This window comes from Vombatus ursinus, unplaced genomic scaffold (assembly GCF_900497805.2).
Source record: "Vombatus ursinus unplaced genomic scaffold, bare-nosed wombat genome assembly UNPS02014832.1, whole genome shotgun sequence".
Taxonomy (NCBI): Eukaryota; Metazoa; Chordata; class Mammalia; order Diprotodontia; family Vombatidae; genus Vombatus; species Vombatus ursinus.
The window spans coordinates 13460845-13488476 of record NW_020954610.1 but is presented as its reverse complement, the minus strand read 5'-3'; the positions used below and the strand labels follow the sequence as shown (position 1 = coordinate 13488476).

The window sequence follows — 27632 nt, the reverse complement described above, 5'->3', positions numbered from 1 at the left end:
ATGATCCAACTGCCCCTGCTGCCCCTTCTACATTGCCTGGGCTGCAGCGCCTGGCTGCTGCTGCTGGCGGGGCCCATAGCCTCGTCGGCCAGCCCAGCCGACGACAGCGCCAGGAGAGGGGACCCCTCAAGCTCGGGGAGCGACGAGGTGCAGCGCCAGCCGCACGACTCGTCGTACGGCACCTTCGCCAGCGAGTTCTATGACCTTCGCTACTTGTCCGAGGAGGGTGAGGCTGCGGGTCCACGGTGGGGGGGATGGGGAAAGGGAGGAATAAAAAGGGGGGGCAGGACGCAGGGAATGAGGGGGGCTGGGAATAAGGGATGGGAGGGCTGGGAGTAAGGGATGGGGAGCTAGGAGAAGGGGCTAGGTGTTGGGAGAAGGGGATAGGGGTGGGGAGACCACCCGGAGATCACCAGGGACAATGGCCTTGAGTGGGGGCGGAGAAGGGGCAGAAGAGGAACTGGGAGAAGGGGCGAGCTGGCCCCGGGGACCTCTGGCTGGGGAATAGAGGAAAGAGATGTGCTACCTGGGGAGGGGAATGGGGCAGATGGGAAGGAGTAGGTTGGTGGTACTGGGAATCAGATGGGCTTGGAGGCTCTGTCTCCCTCCCCTCTGCCCTGCTTTCTGTGCTGCGGAGGCGGGGGAGAAAGAGATGGAGGATGTCGAGCCTAGAATCCTCTGCAGGATTGGCATGGATTGGTTGTTGTCTGGGCTAGCGACAGAGGTTGAGGAGCTAGCTCTAGCTTCACTGACTGAACCCCACCCCCTTTCCGCAGCCCCCCCAGGGGGTGGTGCGGGAACTGAGGCTAGGTTCACTGCCAGTGTTCTCCCCAAGCCTCATCCAAGCTGCATTTTCATTATCCCTTGCTATCAGGAGCTTTGGGGAAAATAAAAATCCTATACCTTCCTTGAGCTGTTTTAAAACATCTCCTCATTACAGTATCTTCTTAATATCATGTTGCCATTGTTTTCTCCCTTAGACATCATATCATATCATCCTTCCCATGCTTCCAACCCCACCTCATTCCCTTTCCCACCAATTTTATCCAGCATTTTTACCCACCTTCGGTGTGTCCTGCCATCATTCAGGGCTACCAACCCAGCCCCTGTTCATCTAGTTGAGATTTTCTTTGTGTGGGTTTTCGCACTAGCCCAGTCTTTGAGAAGGTTGCTTGCCTCAGAGAGTGAGACCCAGCCTGCCCTCCTTATTGTGTAAAAGGTATATCTACCTTTACAAAGAATATGGGCAACATTTAATATTTCCCTGGCATCTTGAAAAATCGTTCCTTTTCTATAAAATGTGAAAGAAACACATTTGAGGTTAAAATGTAGGTTGTTGATAATAACAAAGGACATTTGTAACTACAAATAATTATCAGAAACAGGTCCATTTCTGAAATTAATCAATAAATAGTTATATTCTATGGATTTAACACCCTGCGAGGTGCTTTAGCATACCAAAGACGTGCATGGCATTGTTCTTATCCACCTAATTAGGGACTGAGACATACCCGTAAAACAGTCTGTGAACATGACAAAATTACATACATATGATTTTGGGGGGAGGCCAGAACTGTGATTTCATAAGGGACTTCCAAGAAGGAAATTCCCTTTACTAATGCAGATTGGCATTTTTCTATAATTTATAGCTGCCAAAAAACTTAAATGATTTGCCCAGATTGAGAATTGTATAATACAGGTAATAGTGAAAAGAACAAAAACATCAGTGTGGACTGGATTAGGAAAGGATTCAAACAGAATGTAGGATTGGAGTGAGACATAAGGAATATAGGCTGTAAATGAACAAAGAGGAGTGGAAGATTCACTTCAGGGAGGTAGAACAGCATGAGCAAACACTGGAAGCAGATATGAAGTGATATGTGATGGGGTGGGAGGGATGCGGAGAGAGGCAGTATGCAGAACAAGGAGGGGCTCCCGACTGGTATGATCCGTTCATGTTAGAGAATGGTGGGAAATCATTTGGATATGAATACAGCCTCAAAAAGGCAAAAGGGCGTGGATTGAGAGGATGTGGTAAGCAGTTGGAAGCCATTTTAGGTTCTCATTTAGGGGACTGACATGTACAAAGTAGTATTTGAGAAAGAATGATCCCGCAGCAGTGTGTGGGCCGCATTGGAGGAGGATGGAGACTGGAGTCAGAAACACCAGTTAGGAAGCTCTTGGATTATTCTAGGTTCAACTTATTTTTCGGCAATTTCTTTTTCTCCCGTTTTATTCAAGGGCAATAGGTACAGGTGATAAGAGAGAGAATTCCAAGCATGGGGAACAGCTTATGCAAAAGCATGGAACTGGAATGTCATATGTGGGGGACAGGAAGAAAGCCAGTTGAACTAAAATGTATTTGAAGGAGAGTGATGTATAATCATCCTGGAAAGATAGGTTGGAACTGGATTATAAAGGACCTTAAATGCCAAACAGATTAACTAGTTTCCAAGGCAACAAGGCAAGAAGGCAAGCATTTATTAAATGCTAACTACAGCTAGGTCTTGATTAGTGTGAATAATGAATCCCCTGAAGTGTTTGCTTTATTCTGATTTCAGATTTGCACTGAATATTTCAATTGGTACCATTTATCATATTTTACATATTTATAAGTTCTAATAATACAAATTCAAATACATATGACCACTTCTGGTGATCCATTATTTATACTTATCAGGATCTAGCTGCACATGCCAGGGATTATACTAAGCACTGGGGATAGGAATACAAGCAAAAACAAAGACAATTCCTGCTTCAGTGGCCTTACATTCTAACGAGGGAAGACAACACACAAAAGGGAGATGAAAAAGTGAGAAAGTGGAAATGAAGGGGGAAGGTGTCTGCGTGGCATAGGATGAAGAACTAACCAAAGGGAGAAGAGAGCCAGCATGGCAGAGAGATGTTCCAGAGCTATAGCAGTAGGTAGATGTTCCAGGACGAAGAGATTAGAAAAGTTCCAGGGTAAGGCATGGTGGCAAAGTCTAGAAACTAGAATCAGAGCTGGGAGGGCATTTATTAAGTATCTCCTTTGTGCCAGACACTGTGATGGGCACTAGGGATTACAAAGACAGAAATGAAACAGTCCCTACCCTCAAGAGTTTATATTCCATTGGGGGAAACAAATGTGTATACATATGTGTTCACAAAATACATACAAAATAATTGAAATTTCATTTCAGAAGAAGGCACAAACATCTGGTGGGATCAGGAAAGGCCTCTGCTGGAGGTTGAAACTTGAGCTGAGCTTTGATGGAAAATTGATATTCTGAGAGGTTGTAGTGAGGAGGGAGAACATTCTAGGTTTGACAAATAGCCTATGCAAAGATATGGAGTTGAGATGTCAGTTGTGAGGAATAGAAAAGGAGGTTAATTTGACTGGAATGTAGAATATTTGAAAGAGAATATTATATAATCAACCTAGAAAAATAGGGTGGAGCCAGTTTGTGAGGCAATTTAAGTGCCAAATACAGAAATTTGTATTTGATCCTAGAGGCAAAAGGCAGGTGCTGGAGCTTCTTGAGAAGGGGAATGACATAGTCAGGCCTACACTATTTGGCAACTATGTGCATAGAGAAGGAAGAGACTGTAAGCCAAGACCAGTTAGGGAGCTATAGCAATAGTCTAGGTGAGAATGATGAGGGCCTGGACTAGTGTGGTTGTGATGTGAGTAGAAAGGAGATAGGCATGCGAGATGTTGAAGATGTAGCATTCACAAGTATAAACTAAATAGTGTTTAAGATTGCTTTAGTATTCTGTTCTGAGAGAAAAGAGGAAGAAACAATGAGCAGAGAAATAGAACATTCCACTAAATGTAAACTAATTTAATTCTACAACTAAACAAAAAAGATGTGAGAATTAAAACAAAAAACAAAAAACGAATATATTATATGCAGGAAACTCAATTTTTTAAAACCATTCATTCTAACTGGAAATTAAAAAGATGGGCCAAAATTTGCTTAATGCAGCTAAAACTGCCTTCAAAATGTTTTTCAGTTGCTAACAATTGCAATTATAGTCAGTGGAGCAGGATATAGATTTAGAGCTTGAAGATAACCATAGTAGGCATGCAACCTAACCCCTTAATTTTATTTATTTTTACACAAATTTTCACACTTTAAGAATTATAATCAAATTTTATTTTTTTAATTACCACGCATTTATTTTTCTCTCTTCTACATCTCCCTCTTTCCCATACTGGGGTGGGGTGGGGGAATAAAAGAAAAACAAACACTTTTAATAAATATACATAGTCAAGTAAAACAAATACCCACATTGGCCATATCAAAAAATGTGTATTTCATTCTACATATTAATTCATCACTATCCAGAAGCAGGTCATATTCTTTACTATTGGTCCTCTGGAATCATGATTGCTCATTGCATTAATCAGAGTTCTTAAATCTTTTATAATTATTCATTTTTGAAATTTTTCTCCTGGTATTGCTCACTTCAGTCTGCATCATTTGATACAAGTCTTCCCAGGCTTCTCTAAACCTGTCTCTTTCATCATTTCTTGTAACACAATAGTGTTCCATTATATTACATATGCCATTATTTGTTCAACCATTCCCCAATTGATCAACCCTCTCACTTTAGAGATGAGGAAACTGAGGACTAGAGATGGAAGCATCATGGTATAATGGAAATTGCAATGGATTTGGAATCACAGCACCTGAGTTCAAATTCTGTCTCTGATCCTTAATGTCTGTTTGGTGTAGGAGAAGTCAATTTTTTTTGGCCTCGATTACTTCATTTATAAAATGATGGGGTTAAATTAGATAAAAGTTACGTCCCTTCCAGTCTTTGATTATGTGATTTCTATGAAAGGATCTATGAAATAGGAAATGTAGATGCTCTGATTCCAAATCACAGAATCTCTGAGTTGGAAAGTATCTCAGAGGTCATCTAGTCATGCCTAAACAAGAATCCACTCTACAATATACCTTACAAGTTGTACAACTTTTCCCTGAAGACCTCTAGTGAGTGGGAACCCACTTCCTATTAAAGCAGCCCATCCCACTTGTGAATAGTTCTCATTGTTATGAGCAAATTTTTCCTTGCGGCATGCCTCAACTTGCCTCAGCCCATTGCTCCTAATACTGTCCCCTAGAATCAAACAGAATAAGTTAAATCTCTCTTTCACATGACCATAGACTTTCAGATACTTGGAGATAACTATGTTGTACCTTCTCACTTTTCTTAAGTCTTTTCTTCTTTAGACTAAGCATCTTCAGTTCCTTAAACCAATCCTCCTACAGCAAGAGGCCTTAATCATCATGGATGTCTTCCTCTGGATGGTCTCCCATTTACAAATATCCCTTAAATATGATAACTAGGACTGAACACTCTACTCCAGATGCAGTCCAATCAGTGCAAAATACAAAGCAACTGTCACCTCTGTAGATCTGGACAATGTGCCTCTCAATGCAACCTAAGATTATATTAGCTTTTTTTTAACTTCAATATCATACTATTAATATTATTGAGATTATAGCCCACTAAAACACCTAGATCTTTTTCATATGAACCACTTTTTGATCATGTCTCTCCCATCTTGTATTTGTGAAGTTGATTTTTTGGATCAAAGTGTAAGACTTTACATTTATTCCTAAATTTCATGAGAGCTATTTATTAAATTCAGTTCATGTTCTAGCCTGTAGAGATAATTTTGGATCCTGACTCTATGTGTTTATTATCTCTCTTAGTTTTGTGTCATCTGCAAATTTGATAAGCATGCCGTCTGTGCCCTCATTCAAGTCATTCTTAGAAATGGTAAATAGTATAGAGCCAAGGATAGATCCCCGAGAGCCACTTCTGGTGACTTCTTTTCAAGTTATCTTTGAACTATTTTTTCAAAAAGAAATTTACCTCTTTGCATTTAACTCTCTAAATCACCTCATTTACTACCTATACTTTTTGCATTTGTGTGAATACATTTGTAGCTATGGGTTTTATTGCTGACTCCTTTCTTAGATTTCCTTGTCTTTGAATATGGGGGTGTCTGTCCTATAATTCTTCATTCTACATTGTAACTACTCTCTGTAGTATCTAGCTTGGTAGATAAACATAGGCAATTTTCTCCCTCCTCCTTCCATTTCTTTATAAGCTGTTTTGAATTTGATTTTTTTATATTCCAAATAAATACTTTTTTAACCATTCTTTGTTAGCAACACTTCATCCTTGCCCAAGAACCTAATATTCCTATATTTTAATTCATGGTCCAGAAATAACAAACCCATTTTCAGATACCATCTGCTTAACCCAAATTTTCTCTTCTTTTCTTTGATATGCAGCAATACTAAAATAGTATCTATATCCTAAGGTCTCAGGTTTCTTGCCCAAGACTTCATAGTACTTAGCAACATTCTCTGGATTGCTTCTAGCTAGCATGATTATTTTTGCCCGTATGAATCACCTGAAATGAATAGTAGTCATCTAGTTTTACAAGTCTTGAGAAGTTCTCCACCTTAATCTGGCTTTATGGATATAGAAGGAAAATACCGAAGACTTTCTTATTGTTGTCAGGTCAACATATATCTGTCTTAGGACTTTTTCAGCAAAGAGTCACTAATCCCTGCCACCTGTCTATTTTTCTCTTGACTTGTATTTCATCACTTCATGGAAAACACACAGCACCTCTCTCCTCAGAGGGTCTAGCTCTTCAGGAAGAGCCTAATGTCTATCACTTAGTTCCAAGTACTCAGTGGTCCTTCATTTTCTTCTCTGTGTAACATTCTCCCACTCTTTAACCATTTGACAAGATTCCCCTTTATCATATTATATCACTTTCTTTTTTTGGTTTTTGAAACCCTTCTTCTATTTTTTCAATTCACTCACAATCTGGAGAGTGGAGTCCTACTTTACATTTTCTTCTAGGTGGGAGAGCAGCCTACATTTTGGACATAGATAAGAGTTAACTTGGTAGCAGCAGAAAGACAAATAGAGTACATTCTGCGAATCCCATTGCATATTTCTCCCTGCCTTCCATGCTTCCAGGACTTTGTCAAACTAAAAGGTCTTGTAGTCAACTTCCTTGTAGAACTGAAAATAATAATGGTAATAAAAACTGAAGATAATGTGACCAAGTATTACTTCCCCCAAAAAACCAATTTGTGGTGATGTAAAGCAATGGAATAATCTGGAAAGATAATATGGACACACATGATCAAAAGGAGAGAAGGACATTTCTCTTTCTCTCCAGAAGTGACTCTTTTTAAAAAGATTATTTTTATATATATTTTTGTTTTTACATCACCTACATTTCCAACTGTATCACTCTCCACCTCCCATAGAACTATCCCTTATAATAAAGGAGGCAAAAGGAAGAAAAAGGTTTAGCAAAATTAACCAACGTATCAAAAAAGTCTGGCATTATATACAGTATTCCATACCTATGATCCCCCACCTTTGCAAAGAAGCAGGAGGATGTGCCTTCTCTCATTTCTTCTTCAGCCAAATGTGGTCATAATAATTTCATAGCATATAGCTTCAATTATTTAGTTTTTTATTTATGTGTTGTAATCATTATATGTAATATATGTGTGCATGTATATATTTGCATATATTTACACACAAAATTTTCATTTTTTGCCTACTTCACTAAAAGTGACTCTAATTAGAAACACAGGGTTAGAGAATAGACTTATTGTTTCATTAGAATAGGTGTTTCCCAAAGAAATATTTCAGTGGATTTGTAATCTCATCAATGTGGGTATTCATTCGAATGTTGCAGATTGCAACCCATCCATATTTTATCATCCTGTGTGACTCATCCATGTCCTCCCATAAATCCTGCATTAAAGGTTGTACAACATGCTGGGACCTCCCTCTATACCTTATATCAGTATATGACAGGGCACCATGTAGGTTGTCCATCTGTTTTCCCCCACACTCTCTACATGACCATTCACCTTCTTTTCCAAGGATAGATCTCATGGATAATATCCTTTAGGCCACTTCTTGCATGCAAATTGTCAGTGATTATATGATACAACCTGTTTGTACTCACCATACATCTCACCTTTGCCCTCCAGATCACCTGCAATTTTTGACTCTTTGGATATTGTAGTTTTCCCTGATTTGCCAACATCTAGCATCACCATAAAAATAGTGATAATAAAAAAGAGGGTTTTTTTTTTTAGGGAAAAGCTTTTGGTCATTGAACATGCTGAGAAATTTCCCCAAACAAATCTAGTTCATTCTCTTCCTGCAATTGAATTCTGTTCCCAGATCATCATCCATCTGCCATATCTGTCCATGATATACATATTGATAAACCATCTAAATGGACTATCCATCTAACTGTGTATCATAGACTGAAAATTAGGCATTCTTCATCCACTTGATTTTTCCTATATGGGTTGTTAGACCAAACTTATTTTGAGTGATTGTCAATATTATTTAGGAGACTTTGTAGTGTTCCAGGATGTGATACAATCAGCACAATATCATCCTCAAACAGGAACATCTGGAGGACTTCACCATCTCTAAGGAATCCCTCTTCTACTTGGACTCTTTCCTGGACATAGTCCATGAAAATGGCAAACATTTTTGGTGAGCATTTGACTCCCTATTTTGTTCTACACTTGATATTAATAATCAGAGCATTATTTTAAAAAGTTATTTTGTGGTTACATCTATTAAAGTATCATGTATGCACTTAACATATGCATAGGAGACATCTTGTTGGTGAAGAGCCTTTAAAAAATTAAATGATTGTCAACAAAAAATAAATACAATGGTACTTTGTATTTGCTGCACCTTCCTGTCAAGTGTGTCATGTGGTCTGCTACAGTATATAATTTGCAAAAGCCTGCCTATTCCCATTTCATATTTGCATCTCAGATATCATGGATACATGTAGATCATTTTCATGAAAAAGTTTTAGTGATGGAAAGTAGATATATGGATCACTAGTTATTATCTTCTCAATTGCCCTTCTAGGTAGTAGTACTGCCCATATTTTTTTCCAATCATTGTGTCTTCCCCTTTCTCAAATGTCTTGAGAATTGATCCCTCAGTGCCCTCAAAATTTTGCTGCCTCCATCACGGATGTCCTTTGTATATTACATCTGCACCAGCTACTCTTTCCATTTTCATTTTCTTTAGTAACATTGCTACTTCTTCATTTAGCACATCGGGGATTGTTGTTCCACTTTCATTGATGAAGGAAATTGTTATAGAAAATTTGATATTTTCCACTTTTCAGCTGTTTGTTGCTCTTCCAGTTTCATCTTTAAATACTCTTTGGATGATCTGGATTAACTGGGCCTCACACCAACTCTCTGAAAATTTGATTTTCCTTCCAATACTTCTAGATGTTTTATCTGGGGATACTGACATAATCTTCCACTAACTCTTCCTTAAGGTTTAGTGAATGGCATTATATTTTAAACCAGTGTTGCCCTTGGCCACCACATTTCTCTACTTGATAAGGAAACCAAGTACTTATTGAATGAGGCTCTTTTAGCCTTTTCATTTTGAAAATTGTTTTACATCATTTAAATTTTCATAATAAAGAATAATAACTAATGTCATTGACTTTTTCTTTGTCTCTTTCCCATTTTTCAGCATCAATAATTTGACTAAAGAGATCAGATTTAAACTGTATTAATTGCATACCATAACTCCTCATCTTCATCTTTTCTGTCAAATACTAATTTTAATCTTTGCTCTAACAAGTCAATGATCTAACTGTATACACAGATGGATGACTTAGAAATTACTCCCATATTGATATATAATTCCTTGTCTGTTAAGATACAGCCATTTCATTGGGGGTGGGAGGGGAGTTCACCATGTCCAATACCTTCTAATTGTCTGCTAACAGAAAGTTTTCATGACATATAGACCTATTTATTTCGTGAATTTTGCAAGCTTTTGACCTTTTTCATGTCTATCCTGGGCCATTTTTTCCAACATTTTTTTTATCTGCTCCTTATGTCCATCTTCACATCGAAGCTGCCAAGTATTAGTACATACATTGATTTTATTTGGAGGCTCTTACTGAGTTTTTCATAGAATTTTCTGCCTCCTCATTTCAACAACAAATATTGGTACATAAGCTGAAGTTATCTTCAGTTATTTTCACTGTTGTCTTCTTCTTCATTTCCATCATGAGCACTGCAAAGACAGATGACTAAGTGACCCATGAAATGATGTTCCTTGATGCCTTTGGATACAACACCTCTAGTTCATTTATTTGCCTCTCCAAGTTCTCCCAGAAGAACTTGTGAGCCATATTCATTTAGCTGCAACTTCCTTATATCTTTTGGAGTTTTTATAATAGTAATATCAATATGATTAAGTTTCTCCAGTAGTATATTGACATGTATTTTTTAGACAAGAATCTCATATCAAAATTACCAATATTTGATACTCTATTACAATAGAAAAATATTATAATATTTGTAGTGGCCTAAAATTATGATTCTTAGCACCCTCTGGCCCTTTCTGGCCACACCACCAAAGTGCTACAGAATCAGAAGAGCCCAAAACAGAGCTATTTTGTATTTTCCTTTGTTTCATGAGTTGCCATGGACAAAGAATTCATCACCATGTGGACAGCCTATTGGTAATAAGCCCTTACATACTTATCTATGCTGGTCCTCAAACCAAAGACACAGTCTCACTGGGACTATACTCAAAGCCTTTTTCCGGCATGATAGACCCTGCCAAGGCTGGTACTCTGTTGTCATAGCCTTCAAGAATGTGGTGTTAATGATCATGCCACAGTTTAATCTCAGAATGGAATAAGACAGAAAAATGATACAGATAATGCACAGAATTTTGTCAGCAACAAAATTGTGGTGTTTCAATATATCAGAAACGAAGGGAAAGACCATCACTGAATCATAGTTTTATGAACTGAGCTATTTAAAACAAAGCATGGAAAAATACATTGTAAGTAAAAACAATGCATATAAAATACTACTGAGATGAATTCTAAATATCATATTACAACATAATGAGAAATGAAAGCTCAATATGATTCACATATATAATGTAAAAAGTGGCTCATTTTTTGTTCCTTTCTATCTTTACATGAGCAAGATCAGAAAAATAATTCTATGTGGGGTTTTTTTAAGCTTGACTCTAAGATGATTAGAAAATAAAGGCAGCAGGGAGAGGAAAGAAACTAGATACTAAAATTCTATTAACAGAATAAGAAAGGATAAGAAAATAGGACAGCTTGGCCCAGGTGGGTGACAGTACTAGCTGTAACATAAAATAAAACTTGACAAGTAGATTATTCAATTACAAAACAAAGTATTATGTAAAGTCTGAGGAGGAAGGTTATAATTGTCACAGGGTTGGGATGGGGGGGGGTGCAGGGAGGAAAACAGGCTCGGAAGGAACAGGAAAGGTTTTTGGGAAGAGACAGTTCTTGAGCTGAGCTTTAAGAGAGTGATAGAATCTAAAAGGCAAGGAGGGAGGAAAACGTCATTCTAAGCCTACGGAACAGTGTGGGCAAAGGTAGAGAGGTAGAAAAGTATAACTAATGTTCAGACGGTACACAGTAGTCTAGATTTGCTGAAGCATAGAGGTAAGGTGATGCCAGTTTATAGAATATCTTGAATATCATATTGAGAGGTTAGAACTTTACTTGGCAAGGCAATAGGGAGCCCCTGAAAATTTCTGAGCATAGAATTACATGACCACTGCTATCTTAAGAAAGATTAGTCTGGCAGAAAGATTATTCTGACTAATCACGTTCAATTGTTTAAAGATTCTAAGTATGTAAATTTAAGTCATTAAGGCATCATTTCAAGGGATAGATGAAGAGGAAAAAAATGAGTCAGATGCTAAAATGATGTAGGGAGATGGAAAGAGCACTTAAAAGGTGGGAGGCAATGGCAGCTATGCTATTATGATGAATATAAAGATAAATGGTGTATATTTGCAATGCAAAGTAGAGAGAAGGGTGAGGAATCTGTGATATAATCAGTCAGTCAATCAACAAGCATTTATTATGTGCATTTTATGTGCCAGATGCTGTGCTAAAAGCTCAGAACAAAAGAAAAGCAAAAAACACAGCACCTGTCCTCATGGAGTTCACAATCTAATAGAAGTGCCACATAAGATTAAGATTTCCCCCTAAGGCAAAAGGTGACAAGAAGGCCAAAATTTTGATGAAGTAGGTTAGTAGAAGGTAGAGGGCTATTCAGGAAAACCACATTTTTCACTTGAGTGAGGACATGGAGGAAACCCTTTAAATCCAATAGTATTATGCTTTTTGATCTAAAAATTAAATTATTTAAATTATTTAAAAATTAAAAATATCTTATGCTGAAAATGAATAATTTTGTTTCTGATAGTCTTATGCCAGATGAGCAGACTAAAGAGTTTTTCTTCTACATCCCTTAAGCACCACAAAATAATTTGAATTCTTGGGATAGCTTTAGAGTCCACTTTGGCTTTTCCAAATCTCAACAAGATTGGACTTTTCTTTGGCCAGCTTGATCTAGAACCACACCACTTTAAAGGCATTAACTGCCTTAGAAAGAACTTTTTTTTTTCCTTGGGGATTTCCACATACCTGATTGGCTATGTACAGCTGTTGGGCCATGTGAACAACAAATGAAATATTAACTATTGTTCTTTATTGTTAAAGAGTGATCACATCCCAACTTTAAGCATATGGGGCTTCTTATATAATTAAAGATGTAACAAATGGAGAGGAAAGCAGAACAAGAAAGGAACCTTCCCATGCTTTTTTTTTTTAATCCTTGAAGGCAAAAGATGTTCAGTTTAAAAATATATGCATATATATTTTTATCCAAAATGTATGGGATTCCCTGTAATGCAGGGCCAAAAGGAAAGGATATTTAGGAAGATTGCTGATTTAGCACTTTCTTTATACTGCTTTTAAAAGCTCCTCTATCTTGAAATCACTGGATTATTGTATAGCAGGATCTGTCCCTGCTTTGTTTGAGTTCACGCTTTCCTCTGAAAGTGGGACTGACACAAAATTGCTAAGTTTCCTAGAAATATCAGAGAAATGGGCCTTTACCACCCTACTGAATGCTTTCCTTCAGAAGGGCAAGGTACACTAACTCTTCATGGAACCATGACCTAGCCACATAGACAATGTATCCTCCCTAAGGAAAGCTTTCACACAAACCTCCATCCTCAGCAAGTGTATTCATTGGCTCTTTTCCATATCTGTGCCCTCTTTCGGGTGGAGATATCATATGGCAGGTCATACTCTACTTTTATATATTAGTGCAGGGCCTATGTGTACAGGTAAATCTATTTGTACGTAAGACTGAGTCAACAAGTGCATTTGTTACACTTTCTTTCTTCTCTCATCCCTGTTATAGGGAGAATTAGACTAATTAAAGTTAGTCGTAGAAGGTCTGAACATTTCTAGATGTTTGTGTGGTGATGCATAGAAATTATATTTTCAAAATAAATGCTTTTTGAAAAGACCATCACTGTACTTATGATATTCTAACAAATATTTATTCTGATTGTCCAGGTTATCCTTTCCCTACTGCTCCTCCTGTGGACCCATTTGCCAAAATCAAAGTGGATGACTGTGGAAAGACTAAGGGGTGCTTTAGGTTTGTAGTACAAAAAAATTTAAGGTTGTAAAATATATTGATTTTTCAAAATATTGTTTCAGTTACATGTATAATCTAGAAATGAGTACTTATGACCTATGGCTATTCAATTTGACTATAATCAATGAATTTTTATTACTGTGCTAAAAGGGTAGGGGGAAGTAAAGTATAAAGCATGATTTCTGGCTTCAAGAAACCTGCAAGGTCGGTGGGGAGAGAAAGACTAACACAATGAACCAATTAGGTAACAGTACACAACATGATAACAGTACAAAATTAAGTTATAAATTGTATGGTATAGGCAAGAAGTATCCAAGCAATTAAGCTTGGTTTTGACCATGTTGAATTTGAAGATGGACGTTTAGGTACTGAGTTCCATTAGGTAGCTGGAGATATAGGGCGAGAGCTCCGAAGAGTGGATGGAATGAGAAATAAATGGACTAAGAGAGTACTCACACAACACAGTACCTTGTACATAATGAAAACTCAATAAATATTAGTTAAATGAATTAATGAACTTAATGAGACAGAGGAGAAAGAGAAGTCAGAGAGAGAGCAATAAGAGGTATGAGAAGTATCAGGACAATGTATCATGAAAACCAAAGAAGAAGATAGCTAGAGGATGCTCCATGGGGAAGAAAGGTCTTGATCTGGTCCTTGGGGGATAAACAGAAGGCGATTTCTACAGTCAGAGAGGAGAGGGAGGGGCATTCTAAGCCAGAGAACAACGTGGCTACAGGCACAGACACAGGAATGAGAATGACGCATTCAAGGGACAACGAAGACATTACCCTGACTAGACCAGAGAGTGGAGTAGTAGGAAATTAGCTGGATTGCAAAAGACGAGACAAATCACGAAAGGTCTTGAATGCCAAACGGTTTAGATTTGATGCCATAGGCCAGAGGGATCCAACAGGCTACTTTGCAGCCTGCAACACTCAAAGGGAGGCCTGAACCAGATTAAAATGTAATTCTTGTATTTTAAAATGTAAGTTTTACATTTTACTATGTAGCAAATATTAATACAAAATATTGAACAAATAATATTGAACAAAGTAAATAAAGCCATTTCTATTCCAGTTTGACACTGCTGCTGTAGTAGGCAATAGGAAGCATTTGAAGTGTTTTAAGCAGAGAACAGGGAGGAATTGGTGATTGACTAATGTAGGGTAAGAAGAAGAGAGATATATCCAAGATGACTCCAAGATTTCAAGTTAGGGTTACTGGGAGAATAATGATGCCATTGAATGAGATGGGACAGTAGGGGGTAAAGAATGAGGTCAATTTTCATTCATTCATTCAACAAGCTTTTATTATTGGTGAAAAGTCCAGATGAAAATGTCCAGGAGGCAGTTGGGGATTTGAAATTGTATCTCGATGAAGAGATAGAACTAGACATGTAGATTTGGGAGTTGTCGATTTAAAAGATTCACTTGAAGTTATGAACATGAATGAGCTTTGCAAGGAAGAGAGGGAAATAAGAACAGAGCTAGTACAGTGCTGAGCTAGGAGTCAGGAAGACCAGGGTTCAAATCCTGCCTTGGGCATTTACTAGCTGTGTCTAGAGAGTGACTAGGCACACCTTTTAAACTCCTGGTGTTTTACATGCCTCATCTGTAAACTGAAGGACTCAGTGGTCTCTGAGATCACTTTCAGCTCTATATCTATGATCCAATGATGAATGCTTACAATGAGGGAGTAGGAAGAGGAAGGAAATAAATATTTCTTAAATGCCTACTATGTGCCAGGCACTGTGCAGTGTGCTTTACAAGTATTATCTTATTTGATCCTCACAGCAATCCTAGGAGGTAGACACTATTATTTTCCTCATTTTTGAGGCAGACAGTAATTAAGTGACTTACCCAGAGTCACATAGCTAGTAAGCCTCTGAGGCCAGATTTGAATTCAGTTCTTACTGACTCTGGACCTAGTGCTTTATCCACTATTCCACCTAGTTGCTTCTAGATGAAAAGAAAGAGCCAGAGTAGAAAGTGATGAAGAAGTCAGAGAGATGTTATTAGACCAAGCAAAACAAACCCAATTCACTTGCACATGAAGCCTTTCAAATATTTGCACACCACTATCCCATCCATTCTATATCTTCTTTTTTCCAAGCTAAACATCCCCAATTCTGTCAACAGTTCCTTTTATGGTGTGGTTTCCATTTGTCCACTGCCTTGTGAGTAATAGGCTTTAACTTTCACACGCAAACAACTACATAAGGAAATGCTGACTGAACTAATCAGCATTCAAAAGGAAACTTATACTGGCATTTTGCAAATTGTCATGATCTCTGAGAAAAATCTCTTTATATGTCTGTATGTGTATTTGTGCCAGGTACTACATATACATATATATGAACCCCTTTAGCAGTTAATATATCATGTGATATATAATTTAATCTACACATATATGCATGTATATTAGCAGGGGTTAGCAGGACCAGGCATTAAGTAACTTGCCCAAGATCACACAACCACTATGTGTCAGAGGTAAGACCTGAACCCAAGTCTTCCTGGCTTGAAGATTAGGTCTCCTCCACAAAACTGTGCTCCTCTCTTATGTATGTATACATACATATTGTATAAGGCAGCTAGAGGACACAGTGGTTAGAGCATTGGACCTGCAGTCAGAAAGACCCGAGTTCAAATTCAGCTTCAGAGAGTAGCTAGCTGTGTGAGTTTAAATAAATCACTTGACCTCTTTCTGACTCAGTTTCCTTATCTATAAAATAAGGATAGTAATAGTACCTACTTCCAGGTTTGTTGTGAGGATAAAATGAGATAATATTTGTAAAGTGCTTTGGAAACCTTAAATCGCTATGTAAATACTAGTTGTTGTTGGTGGTGGTGGGTGTTGTTACCTCCCCCAGGTATAAAGTGGCAAAGCTGAGGTGTGACCCTGACTCCAAATTCATAGTTCTTTCCACCTCTCTTTCAGTTAGCCATCGTAATTAGCCATATGACATCTTTTTTTTCCTCGCCACTAGAGGGAGATATTTCCTCTTGGCGTTCCATCTGGCTCAGTAGAAAACCAAAGTTCCTTCAAATTTCTCTCTTCCTTTGGAGAGCCTTGTTTCTTACCTTCTGGACATCCAATTCTTATGGCCTTGCCCCAGTACTCTAGCTTCAGTTACCCATAAAAACACAAGTTCTTTTCCCAGAGGTCTTCTGATATTCATATGTAGCTTATAAGGACTTATTTCTGAATCTCTACTCTCTTCTGCCCTACCCTTCCACTCACTGAGCTCCTTGGAATCTGCACGCTATCATTTGCCATCTCCTCTTCATCTTTGTTTTTTGTTTGTTTGTTTAGTAGTTTTCAGTTGTGTCCAATTCTTCATGACACCTTTTCGGGGTTTTCTTGGTAAAGATAATTGCAGTGGTTTGCCATTTCCTTCTCCAGCTCATTTTACAGATGAAGAAATTGAGGCAAACACGGTTAAGTGATTTGCCCAGGTCACATAGCTAGTAAGTGTCTGAAGCTGGATTTGAACTCAGGTCTTCCTGACTTTAATCCCAGCATTTTATCCACTTAGCCACCTAGCTGCCCCCTCTTTATCCTAGATCTGAACAAGTTCAGTACCTGACTTCTTTTCCATAACAATCCCTGTTCTCATACTTGTGGTCTTCAGTGAAAACAGTAGTATATCTTTGGCCTCCTCCTTCATCAATTTCCTCATTTCCTATGACCTCTGTCTTCATTCTTCTTTCAGCCACCCACCTTGTAGTCATACCTTAGATCTCATAATCACCTAAAACTGCCATTTCCATGATCATGAACTCTGAAATTCTCCTGGGTGATTAAAATCTTTTTTTATTTCTCCTCTGCCTTATTCTTCCTAAACTTATCTCTTTGACCTTACCACAATTTCTAGTTCCTCTACTGTACCCTATTCTCTCAGTACATTACCTCTGCTCTAACCTCCTTTCAAAGTCTTGACCCTATAGTTGACAAGTTCAACCATATATAATCTTCTATCCTTGAATATCTTTCCTCAGTGTCTTACTACCACCCTATTTCTGATTCTCAATCCTGGGTCACAGCCCATGCAAGCAAATGCCACTGGAGGAAATTCACCTGGAGGAAATCTCTGGACACGTCTGGAATTACAGGGTCCACTACAAATACATCTTATCAGATCTGAACAGAATCCTCACTGCTACAGGATGATCCTATTCTTCCTTGGCTAACTATTACGTTTCCCTTAGCAGCTTTTCCAAAATGTTTCTTTCCTTTTCAAGTCTCTTACAGAACTCCCTCCTCCAGTCTCTCTTAGCATATGACCTTGCCTCCTATTTTACTGAAAAAATAAAGGTCATAAGTCATGAGCTCACTCATCTCCCCTATTCTATCCATACATCAAAACTATTCTGCATTTTACCTATCCTGTCCTCCTTGACTTCATTCTGTGAAAAGAAAGTAGGCCTTCTCCTTATCAAAGCCAACCCCACTCCTTGCATTCTTGATTCCATCCTCCCTTTTGGGAGCTTGCCCCTTCAATCATTCCACACTCCAACTTCAGCCTCTCCTTATCTACTGACATCTCCACCACTGTATACAAACATGACCCCTTCCTAAAAATAAATATATAAATAAAAAGAAAGGATTTTAAAAAATCTTTCATTTAATAAGTCTAATCAATTCTACCTCTATAATATCTCCAAATCTGTTCCCTTCTCTCCACTCACAAAGCCAGTACCTTACTTTAGGCCCTCATTACCTCTCTCTAGGCTGCTGAAATAATTCCTACTAATTGTTCTGTCTACTTCTAGTCTCTTCTCCCTCTCTAACTAATCCTGTAGACATGTGTCAGATTAGCCTTCCCAATACACTGGTATACTTTCAACGCACCATGTTCAAAGCACCCTTGTTCAAAAATTTCAGTTGTTTCCTGTTGCATCTAGGATAAAATACAAACATCACGGCTTAGCATTTAAAACTCCTTGCAGTCAGGTACCAACCCATCTTTCCATATTTTCTTCATCTTCCTCCCTTTCATTCCATTCATACTGGTCTGCTAGCTTTTCCCCAGACTCAGCATCTGATCCCTGAGAATCCCATGCTCTCTTCATTTCCACAAGACAACTCAGATATCCCCTGGGGCCTTCTCTGTTTATTGCCCACCACCACCAATGTTCTTGCCTCCAAATTATCCTCCCTTTACTTTTCTGTGTACATCATGTATCCCCCAGTAATATGTAAGCCCATAGGTGATTAAAAATTGTTTGAGTCTAATGGAATTGAATCACAGTCTCAATTTACTCAGTTAGCATGGCACAAATTTAAGGGATTAAACAGCTCCTTTCAAGCATTTCTTTTTTAATTCAAAGTCTTTTTGTCCCAGGCCCTTGACCCTTAGGTTGAGAGATCTTCTAACTAGTTCACCTTATTTTTACTTTTTAGATCTAATTCACTGTTTATACTGCTAAGGCTTGCCTAGGACCTAAAACCCTGGGGATTTGGAGTTTTTAGGCTCATTTTATTTGCTGGAAAAGCAATTTATCCCTAAACTCCCTTCCAGTCCTGTAGAGTTGGCAGCTGTCTCCTAAAATCCATGTTTTCTCTCTAGCTCCTTTCTGTAGCATATATGACCATACTACGCAGAGACTTTGGTGGCAGCAGAAGAAGAGTCATGATCTGAGTCAATTGGAATCAGAAAGTACTGTAGGGAATGCAGTTGTCAGATGTCAGAGCAGCTGGTAGGTCCATAATCCAAACAGTTAAGTCAAGAGCTAAGGAGAATGTAGATGTTATAGTTGGATAGCTGGCAAGAGAGCAGAAATCTACAAAAAGCACATTCCCCAGAATTCAAAATTATGAATGGAGATAGAGAAGAAAGCACTTTGTAAACTATAAAGCACTCTAGAAATTCAAACTATGTTGAAGAAGGGGGGTAAGGCAAAGGTACGAGGTCCCATTGCTGGGGCATGGTAGAGGAAGTTCTATGCAGGCTGGAGAAGAATGAGGCGTGGCTGGCCTGAGCACCCTCCTTAAAAGGAGATCCTGTGAGGACTTATCCAGTTAGAGGAAGAGTAGTGCACAGGGGTCAGAGGATACTTCTGATACGTGAATTCCTGGGCTGAAATGAAGCTTCAGGATGAAAAGATTGGGCATGGTAGAGGAAGTCCTGAGTGTAGCCTGGAGAAGAATTACATATAATAATTACAATATAAGTGGAAAGAACAACAACAAACACACCTTGTGTGTTGTATAATTATAATAACCAATTTTAGCTCTGGGAAAGAGTTGAAAAATATACCTCCTTCCCTTCAATGCAGAGGTTGGGAATCATTGATGCAGATTATTGGATGTACAGTAAGAAATAATAAATGTTTTGATTAGTTTCACTAAACTGCTTTTTTTCCCCTCTCTTTTTTTAATCTTTACTATAAGGCATGATTCACTGGGTAGAAGAGTAGGGAGGTATTTATTTGAAAGTCAATGTGATGTAAAAATGAAATGCAGCAGTAAAATAAGGTTTTAAAAATTTGCCCAGCTACAAAATGACATAACCATTAAGATCTGCGTTGGTGAAAGGGATAGTGCACATAGAAAAAGGTATAGATCCTTAAACTACTAATGTCAGTAAATGGCCAAACCACAGATGGGCAGGTTAAAGGGAATGTTTGTGTTCAAGATTTTAGAAGAAGTAAGACCTATTTTCCTCTGTCTTCTAGGTATGGGAAACCAGGATGTACTGCAGAAACCTGTGATTATTTCCTTAGTTACCGCATGATAGGAGCTGATGTAGAATTTGAACTAAGTGCTGACACTGATGGCTGGGTGGCAGTTGGATTTTCCTCAGACAAGAAAATGGTAAGATTGAAACTGGGGCTGGAAGCTTGATGCATAGTATTATTGCTAGATTTGAAATTTGAAATTATAATCATGTTGTCCAGACTTCATTTCCTACTATTAAATGTGCAGCATGTCCCTTGTTTGATTTTTTTTCGTTCATTTGTTGGGATTTCTTACCCCCTACAAATTGAGTTTTTTAGAATTTCTTAGCAGGGCAATATCCTAGATAAAACCAAGGTGAGTATTTTAAGATTTGACTAACAATAAGCAGGTGCCTTTTTTTTGAAAAGTATATTTCAGACAAGTTAAACTTTTTTTTTTCATTTCAATGGGAACTTCAATGGGAATTCAAACACACTATCTCAAAATACTATTATCAGTCCTGAGCCTTCTCTTTGACAGACACTTGGAAATCTCCTTTGAGCTTTATTCCAGGTCACATTCTTCTCACCTGAGCAGGTTTTTCAAGAGCCCTTGGATGACAAGGCCAAATCTTAAACCCTGACACCTTATTGCTTGTACTGCCTGTTTTATGCAGTGTTTATCCCAGGAAAGCAAGGCTAGGAGTTGAGCTCCTTCAATTGTTGACTTAAGGAGGGAATCATTTTGAGAGGCAGTCAGTTTTTGTTCTTCTTTGCATCCTAAGAGTTTAACACAATGTCTGTCACATAAGTACTTAATAAATGATTGATTAAAAAAAAACAGAAAGGATTGTGTGTGTGTGTGTGTGTGAGAGAGAGAGAGAGAGAGAGACAAAGAGAGAGAGAGAGACAGAGAATTAACTAAGGAGCTTCATTTTATCAATAATAATAGCTCATATTTATATCACACTCTAATGTTTGTAAAGGAAGTTATATACATTTCCTCATTTGATCAAATCAATACTGGGTGGGAGGTGCTATTATTATCCTATTTACAGATGTAGAAAAATGAGGCCCAGAGAACTTAAGTCACTTTCTCAGGATCACATATCTCATAAATGTCTGAGGTAAGGGCAGCTAGGTGGCACAGTGGGATAGTGTACTGATCCTGGATTCAGGAAGACCTGAATTCAAATTTGACCTCAGACACTTGACACTTACTAGCTGTGTGACCCTAGGCAAGTCACTTCACTCAATTGCCTCGTGCAAAAAAAAAAAAAAGTCTGATGTAGGATTCAAATCCAGGTTTTCCTGACGTCAGGTCCAGGACTCTCCTTCCTGAACCATGCTACCTCTCAATCATGGACTATTCAATTCAGGAATCATATGGGGAAGACTACTTGCTATACCAACCCAAGATAGTCCTAATTCTCCTAAGCACTTGCCCCACACACAACAAACTACTTGATAAATATTTTGTATAGATAATTAGAGACATGTTGTCTCCTCTAATAGAAGGTATGCTCCTTGAGGGCAGGAACGTGTTTCCTTTTTGTCTTTAGATCTCTAGCTCCCAGCAATGATCCAGAGAAAGGAGAAACCAAGCTGAGCAGGAAAGAACTGACTCTAGTTCTCATCTTGTCCAAATAGGAATAGATGTAAAGACTCAGGGCAGCTAGATGGTGCAGTGGATAGAGTTCCAGGCCTAGCACCAGGAAGACTCATCTGGGTTCAAATCTGGCCTCAGACACTTACTTCAGTGACTCTGTATGACTCTAAGCAAGTCACTTAATCATGTTTGCCTCAGTTTCCTCATCTGAAAATGTGCTGGAAAAGGAACTGGCATACTATTCCAGTATCTTTGCCAAGAAAATCCCAAATGGAGTCACATAGAGTCAGACATCACTGAAATGACTAAACAGCAACAAAGATTCTGCCTCCTATCTGTGATGAATGGAAATGTCTAATAGGAACATACTCCAATATTTTCATGATTAATTATTAAATCTAAACTGTTCATCCCTAAGCATGGAGTCTGGAGCAGATGTTTTTATATGAAGCTGACCCTGGGTGAGCCGTGAGATTCCTAGCCATTAGCTGTAGCATTTGAGAACTAGAAAGTACTTTAGGGCTTACATAATCTAACCCCACTTATTTTACTTAAGGTGAAACTGAGGCCTGACTAGTTTCAGCACCTTGCTCAAGGCCACATAGTTAGATAGTGATAGAGCTGGGAGGAAAACACAGGTTTTCTTGAGTGTTTTCCTCCCTACCTTGAAAGTTAGGAGTGGCTAGCTTTTTCTAATTGTATCCCCTGTGCTTGACGCACAAGACGCTCTTAATAAATATTTTTTCATTCAGTTATTCAAGTGCTACTACATTTCTGTAGTACTTTCTGATTCCTTGAAATTGTTAGATCTCTTGTGTAAAAGAAAGGGAATTAGACAGAGAGTCATGAGAGGTTTTAGCTCTAGCTCAGCTCCTTACCTGCCATGTTTCCTCAGGCAAATGACTTCATCCCTCTAGATATCAGTTTTCTTGTTGGTAAAACAAGGGCTTTGACTAGCCAGCCTATGAGTTCTCTTTCAGCTCTAATCATGATCCTATGATCTAATGATCAAATAAATTATAAATATCCCTTTTGACTCTTATTGAGTTGCTTGTCTATGGTGTTTTAAGGGAAATTAACATTACCAACTGGAACCAGAAACCAAGACAAAAAAAATATAACAGATTCTGTCCTTTATTTTCTTCTTACCCAGGATTGGGCATGAATGAGCAGTTATGTTTCCAGTTGAAATTTCTTTGGGGCAGATCTTTCAAAAAATGCATCTCTGACTTTTTTTTCTTCTTAAACTATTTTGTTTTTAGGGTGGTGATGATGTCATGGCCTGTGTTCACGATGACAATGGCAGAGTCCGCATACAACACTTTTACAACGTTGGCCAGTGGGCCAAAGAGATCCAGAGAAACCCTGCCAGAGATGAAGAAGGCGTCTTTGAAAATAATCGTGTGACCTGCAGATTTAAACGTCCCGTGAATGTTCCCAGAGATGAAACAATAGTGGATCTTCATTTGAGCTGGTATTACTTATTTGCTTGGGGACCAGCAATTCAAGGTAAGTTGATAGTTACTAATGGAGTTCAACACCATAAGTGATTATTCTCCCCAAAATACTCAAGCTATAACTGAGCTCCTAGTGTTTGTCCAAAAGTAGAGGATACAAAAGAAATACAAAACATGGACCCTGATACAGATTCACAGAGCCATTGTTCCTTTAAGGCACAGGAGTGGGTGGGGCTACCACACCTTGATAAAAGGAGTTTGTCAACCATTTGATCAGGTGAGCTTGACAGTGATCTATCTTGGAAGTTCCTGTCTTGTTTCATGGGGATCCCAACTCAAAACCACCTTTCCTTCCCAATTTTCCCTTTTGTTCATTTGCCCAAGCTCATCACCTCTTCTTGGCACCATACTATGGACTCAGAATTTTGGCATATGATTGTGGTTGTTACCTTGGCTCTGACTCCTCAGTTCTCCTCTCTTTATTCAGCCGTACCCTCCTATATTGATGATTGCCAATAAATTTGGCTTCCTCACCATTTTGATACTACTTTCATGGCTGGAAATCCAAACAGTCAGTTCACAATGATTTTAACAAGTTGCATCTAACTAAAACCCCAATTTTTTTTTTCACATGAACTTCAGTCTAGCTACATTTCCCCCATCTTATACTTGGGCAACTGATTTTCTGAACTTCAATTCAGGACTTAACATTTATATGTGTTACACTGCATTATGGTAGATGCTACCTTCATTCATCTCTTGCCCACCTCAGGCTTCCTTATTACAAAAACTGTGGGTATGCTTTGCAGGGATGAGCCCAGGACCAGCTGCCCTGAACCATAATGAATGAAGGCATTATAGGCATAAGGAACAATTGAGCAAAACATGGAAGTAAAGAAGTGTGAAAAAGATGGCAAGTTGTACACATTGGTTGCAACATAGAGTGTGTGAAGGAGATTAATGTGAAAAGTATAGAAAGGTGGCATGATGCCAAATTGTGGGGGACCTTAAATGCCAAGCTAAGGATTTTGAACTTACCTAGTTTCAATAGGGAGTGAATGGAGGGTTTTGAGCAAAGGAATGGCATGACTAGATCTATCCCTAAAGAAGATAAATCTGGTAGTTATGGGAAAGATGACTTGGAATGGAAAGAAAGTGGTAGATGAGAAGAATTATTAGGAGTCTAGGTGGACAATATTGAGGGTTGTGATTGTCGAATATTGCACAGAAGTTAAGGAGGATGAGGGCTGGAAAAGGGCTATTAGATTTAATGATGAGGTTATTGATTACTTTTTGAGAAAGCTGTTTCAGAAAAGTGGTGGGAATAGAAACTCAGTTGCAAGAGGGTGAGATGAGTGAATAAGTGTGGGGTAACTGGGTGGCTCAGTGGATAGAGCACCAGCCCTGGAGTCAGGAGGACCTGAGTTCAAATCCAGGCACTTGACACTAACTAGCTGTATGATCCTGGGCAAGTCAGTTAACCTCATTGCCTAGCCAAAAAAAAAAAAAAAGAAAGAAAGAAACAGTGAATAAATGGTAAGAAAGTAGAAGTATTAGGTGGAGGCTACATTTTTAAGGAACTTGGCCATTAAGGAAAGGAGAAGGCTGGGACAGTAGCTGTAACTGGATAGAAGAATCAAAACAAAGCCTTTCTGGTTTACTGCCAAAGGATTTGGTGGCATTTTTTACCGTTTTCCTACCTGCCAGTGTTACTTTACTGATTCAGTCTATGGAGTTAGGAGTAGTTCAGAATTCACTTTGATATTTTATTTTGTCAACACTCTTCATTTAAAAAAAGTATAGATTGACTGAGGATCAGAACCAATAATCCAGTGTTTGCTATTTCCATCAATGTCTAAATAGTAATGGATTCTGCAGTGGATCAGATCATCAGAATTACAGTAGTGCTGGAAATTGTAAAAGAGGAAGGATCTCACCAAGAAAAATTGTTCCATATAAATACAGAGGTTGCAACTCTAAGATTCGAAAATCAGTGGTCAAGAAAAAGAAAAGGGTTGATGGAAACTAGGAGTTTATTAAGAAACCAGTCTGAGCACTTACATCTGCTTCCTTGAACTACTTGAAAAGTATTTGGTTTTCGTGGGCGTGAGTACTTCCACTAATTACATTCAAAAGAATAGAAAAATTCCTATGAGAGTGGGAATAGTCAAAGAAGGCATGTAAGAGAGAAATTAAACTTGAGCTGCTTATAGAAGGAAGTACAGGATTTAAATTGATAAGAAAAGACGGAATGAGCAAGATGTATGTGAGCAAGGTATATCTTACAAGGAGGAGCCAGTTTGGGGAATAAGAAGATTGGCAAGTAGAAGGGAGCCTGGAATTTCAACCTGAAGGGTTTGATCATAGGCTATAGGGAGCTGTTGTAGGTTACTAAACCAGAAAGTGATATGGTAAAGGCAATTAAGAGGATGAATCTGGCAGTTGTACATAGGGTGTCCTAGAGCAGGTAGAAACTCAAGATGGCAGACCAACTAGGAGACTGTTGTCACCAGGTATACAATATATCATATATCTATGGCAAAAAAAAAAATGCTTAGCAAACCATGTCTCTGAACCCTGTACCCAGAGGGGCCCTGCATTTCAAGTTTATGATAGTATATAAAGATTGGCCATATGCTTCTCACCCACTTTCCCCATTTAGGTCCTTATTGTCCTCAGTCTCTATGGTTATGGGCAAATGTTTCACTGGGAATGTTGGTGTTTCTATTTCATTAACCCTAGGGGATTCCCTAAGAAAGTAGGGCAAAGGGAAAGCCAGCACATGGTACCTCTATTATCCAATTTCAGTACAGTTAGGTCTCCTATTTCTGGCTTATCAATTTTAAAAGCAAACTTATGTAAGAGAGGTAGAGACTTCCATTGAAGCCAAGGTTGAAAGTTTCTTCCTTTTAAAATTATCTTTGGGAGAGGGTTATTAATATTCTTCTTGAAAGTGGTAAATTCTTATCAAGCTTTTGGGTAAGTTCTATGCCAAGTATAAGTAGACAGGCCACATAGCCACTTTCCTACTCTCTAAAAAAAAGTTCTGTTAGACTTTTATGCAATGGTCCATTTATGGCTATAAAACTAAGTTCCACTCAGAATTCCCTGAAAAACACAATGATAGGAGTGTAGACAGTACAAAACAGTATGAAAACAGAGAGAATAAGTCACTATCATGCACTGTTGCAACATCCTGGTATACATTCACAGTCAGTAAATTATATAAATTTTGACCTTTAAGGTCTGGCTGTCCAGCCTTTTGGGTTCTGAGGAGCCGTGTATGGTGTCAATAAGTTTAAATTACTAGAACTGGAAGAACTTTAGAGCCCAGCCACACAAGGTAAGTGACTAGTTTACCTGATGACTAAATCAATGAGAGACCGGTAGAGCTTACTCCATAGAAGATGTCTGGATGGGAGAAGAGTGTCAGAAAATGAGAAACCAGCCTGTTTCATTCATTTAAGTAGTATCCAGGAGATACTTCATTTAATTTCTGTGATAACTCCATTTCTTTATTATTCAGTCATGGATGTGAGTGTAATCCAAGCTGCTGATGCTCGCTTACTTGGCACTGAAGATTTTAAGATTCCTTGGCTGTCCAGGTATTTTGTTTTAAATCTTTATTTTTTCCAATCCTTTTCTTTTAAAGGATCTATAACTCGGCATGACATAGATTCACCACCTACATCAGAGCGCGTTGTCAGTATTTACAAGTATGAAGACATTTTTATGCCATCAGCGGCCTATCAAACCTTCTCCTCTCCATTCTGCTTGCTTCTTATTGTTGCACTGACCTTTTACTTATTGATGGGAACCCCGTAACCATAGCAGCAAAGCCGAAAGAACATCTTGTGGATTCATTGGAAATTCTTCATTGTGGTGTTTTTTCTAGTAGAATTCAATATAATTGTTTCCTTTAAAAAAAAATTTCATTTTTAGCAACTAAAGTTGTCAGAAGAAAGTTATCTAGCTTATCTTCTGAGTAGAAGAGGTTTGTGGTAATAATAATACATTTATATAGCATTTCTTTCTTATCGAAGAACTTTCACATACATTATCTCATTTGTTCCTCACTATAGCCCTGGGAGATATATAGAGCAAGGATTTTATCACCATTTCACAAATGAGGAAACTGAGACCAAGAGAAATTGAAAAAGTTGCCCATAGACATATAGCTAGTTCATGAAAGAACCTGAAGCAACGTCTTTGAACTACTCTTTCTTATTGGTTCCACAAAAGTTGATTAAGAATCATCAGAGAATATATGATAAATTGCCGTGAAATCACAAGACCATTAGACTAAGGTTGACCTTTTATACAAAAAGATTTTCAA

General features: G+C 38.3%; 1 protein-coding gene across 1 annotated transcript; it reads left to right on the top strand.

The window, feature by feature from the left end:
* Positions 1-27133, top strand: LOC114026064 (DOMON domain-containing protein FRRS1L-like). Its single transcript, XM_027839678.1, has 5 exons — positions 1-226; positions 13484-13568; positions 20249-20387; positions 23102-23348; positions 26949-27133. Exons 1-5 carry the CDS (start codon positions 1-3, stop codon positions 27119-27121), a joined length of 870 nt encoding a protein of 289 aa, XP_027695479.1. The 3' UTR covers positions 27122-27133.
* Positions 27134-27632: the final 499 nt, after the last annotated feature.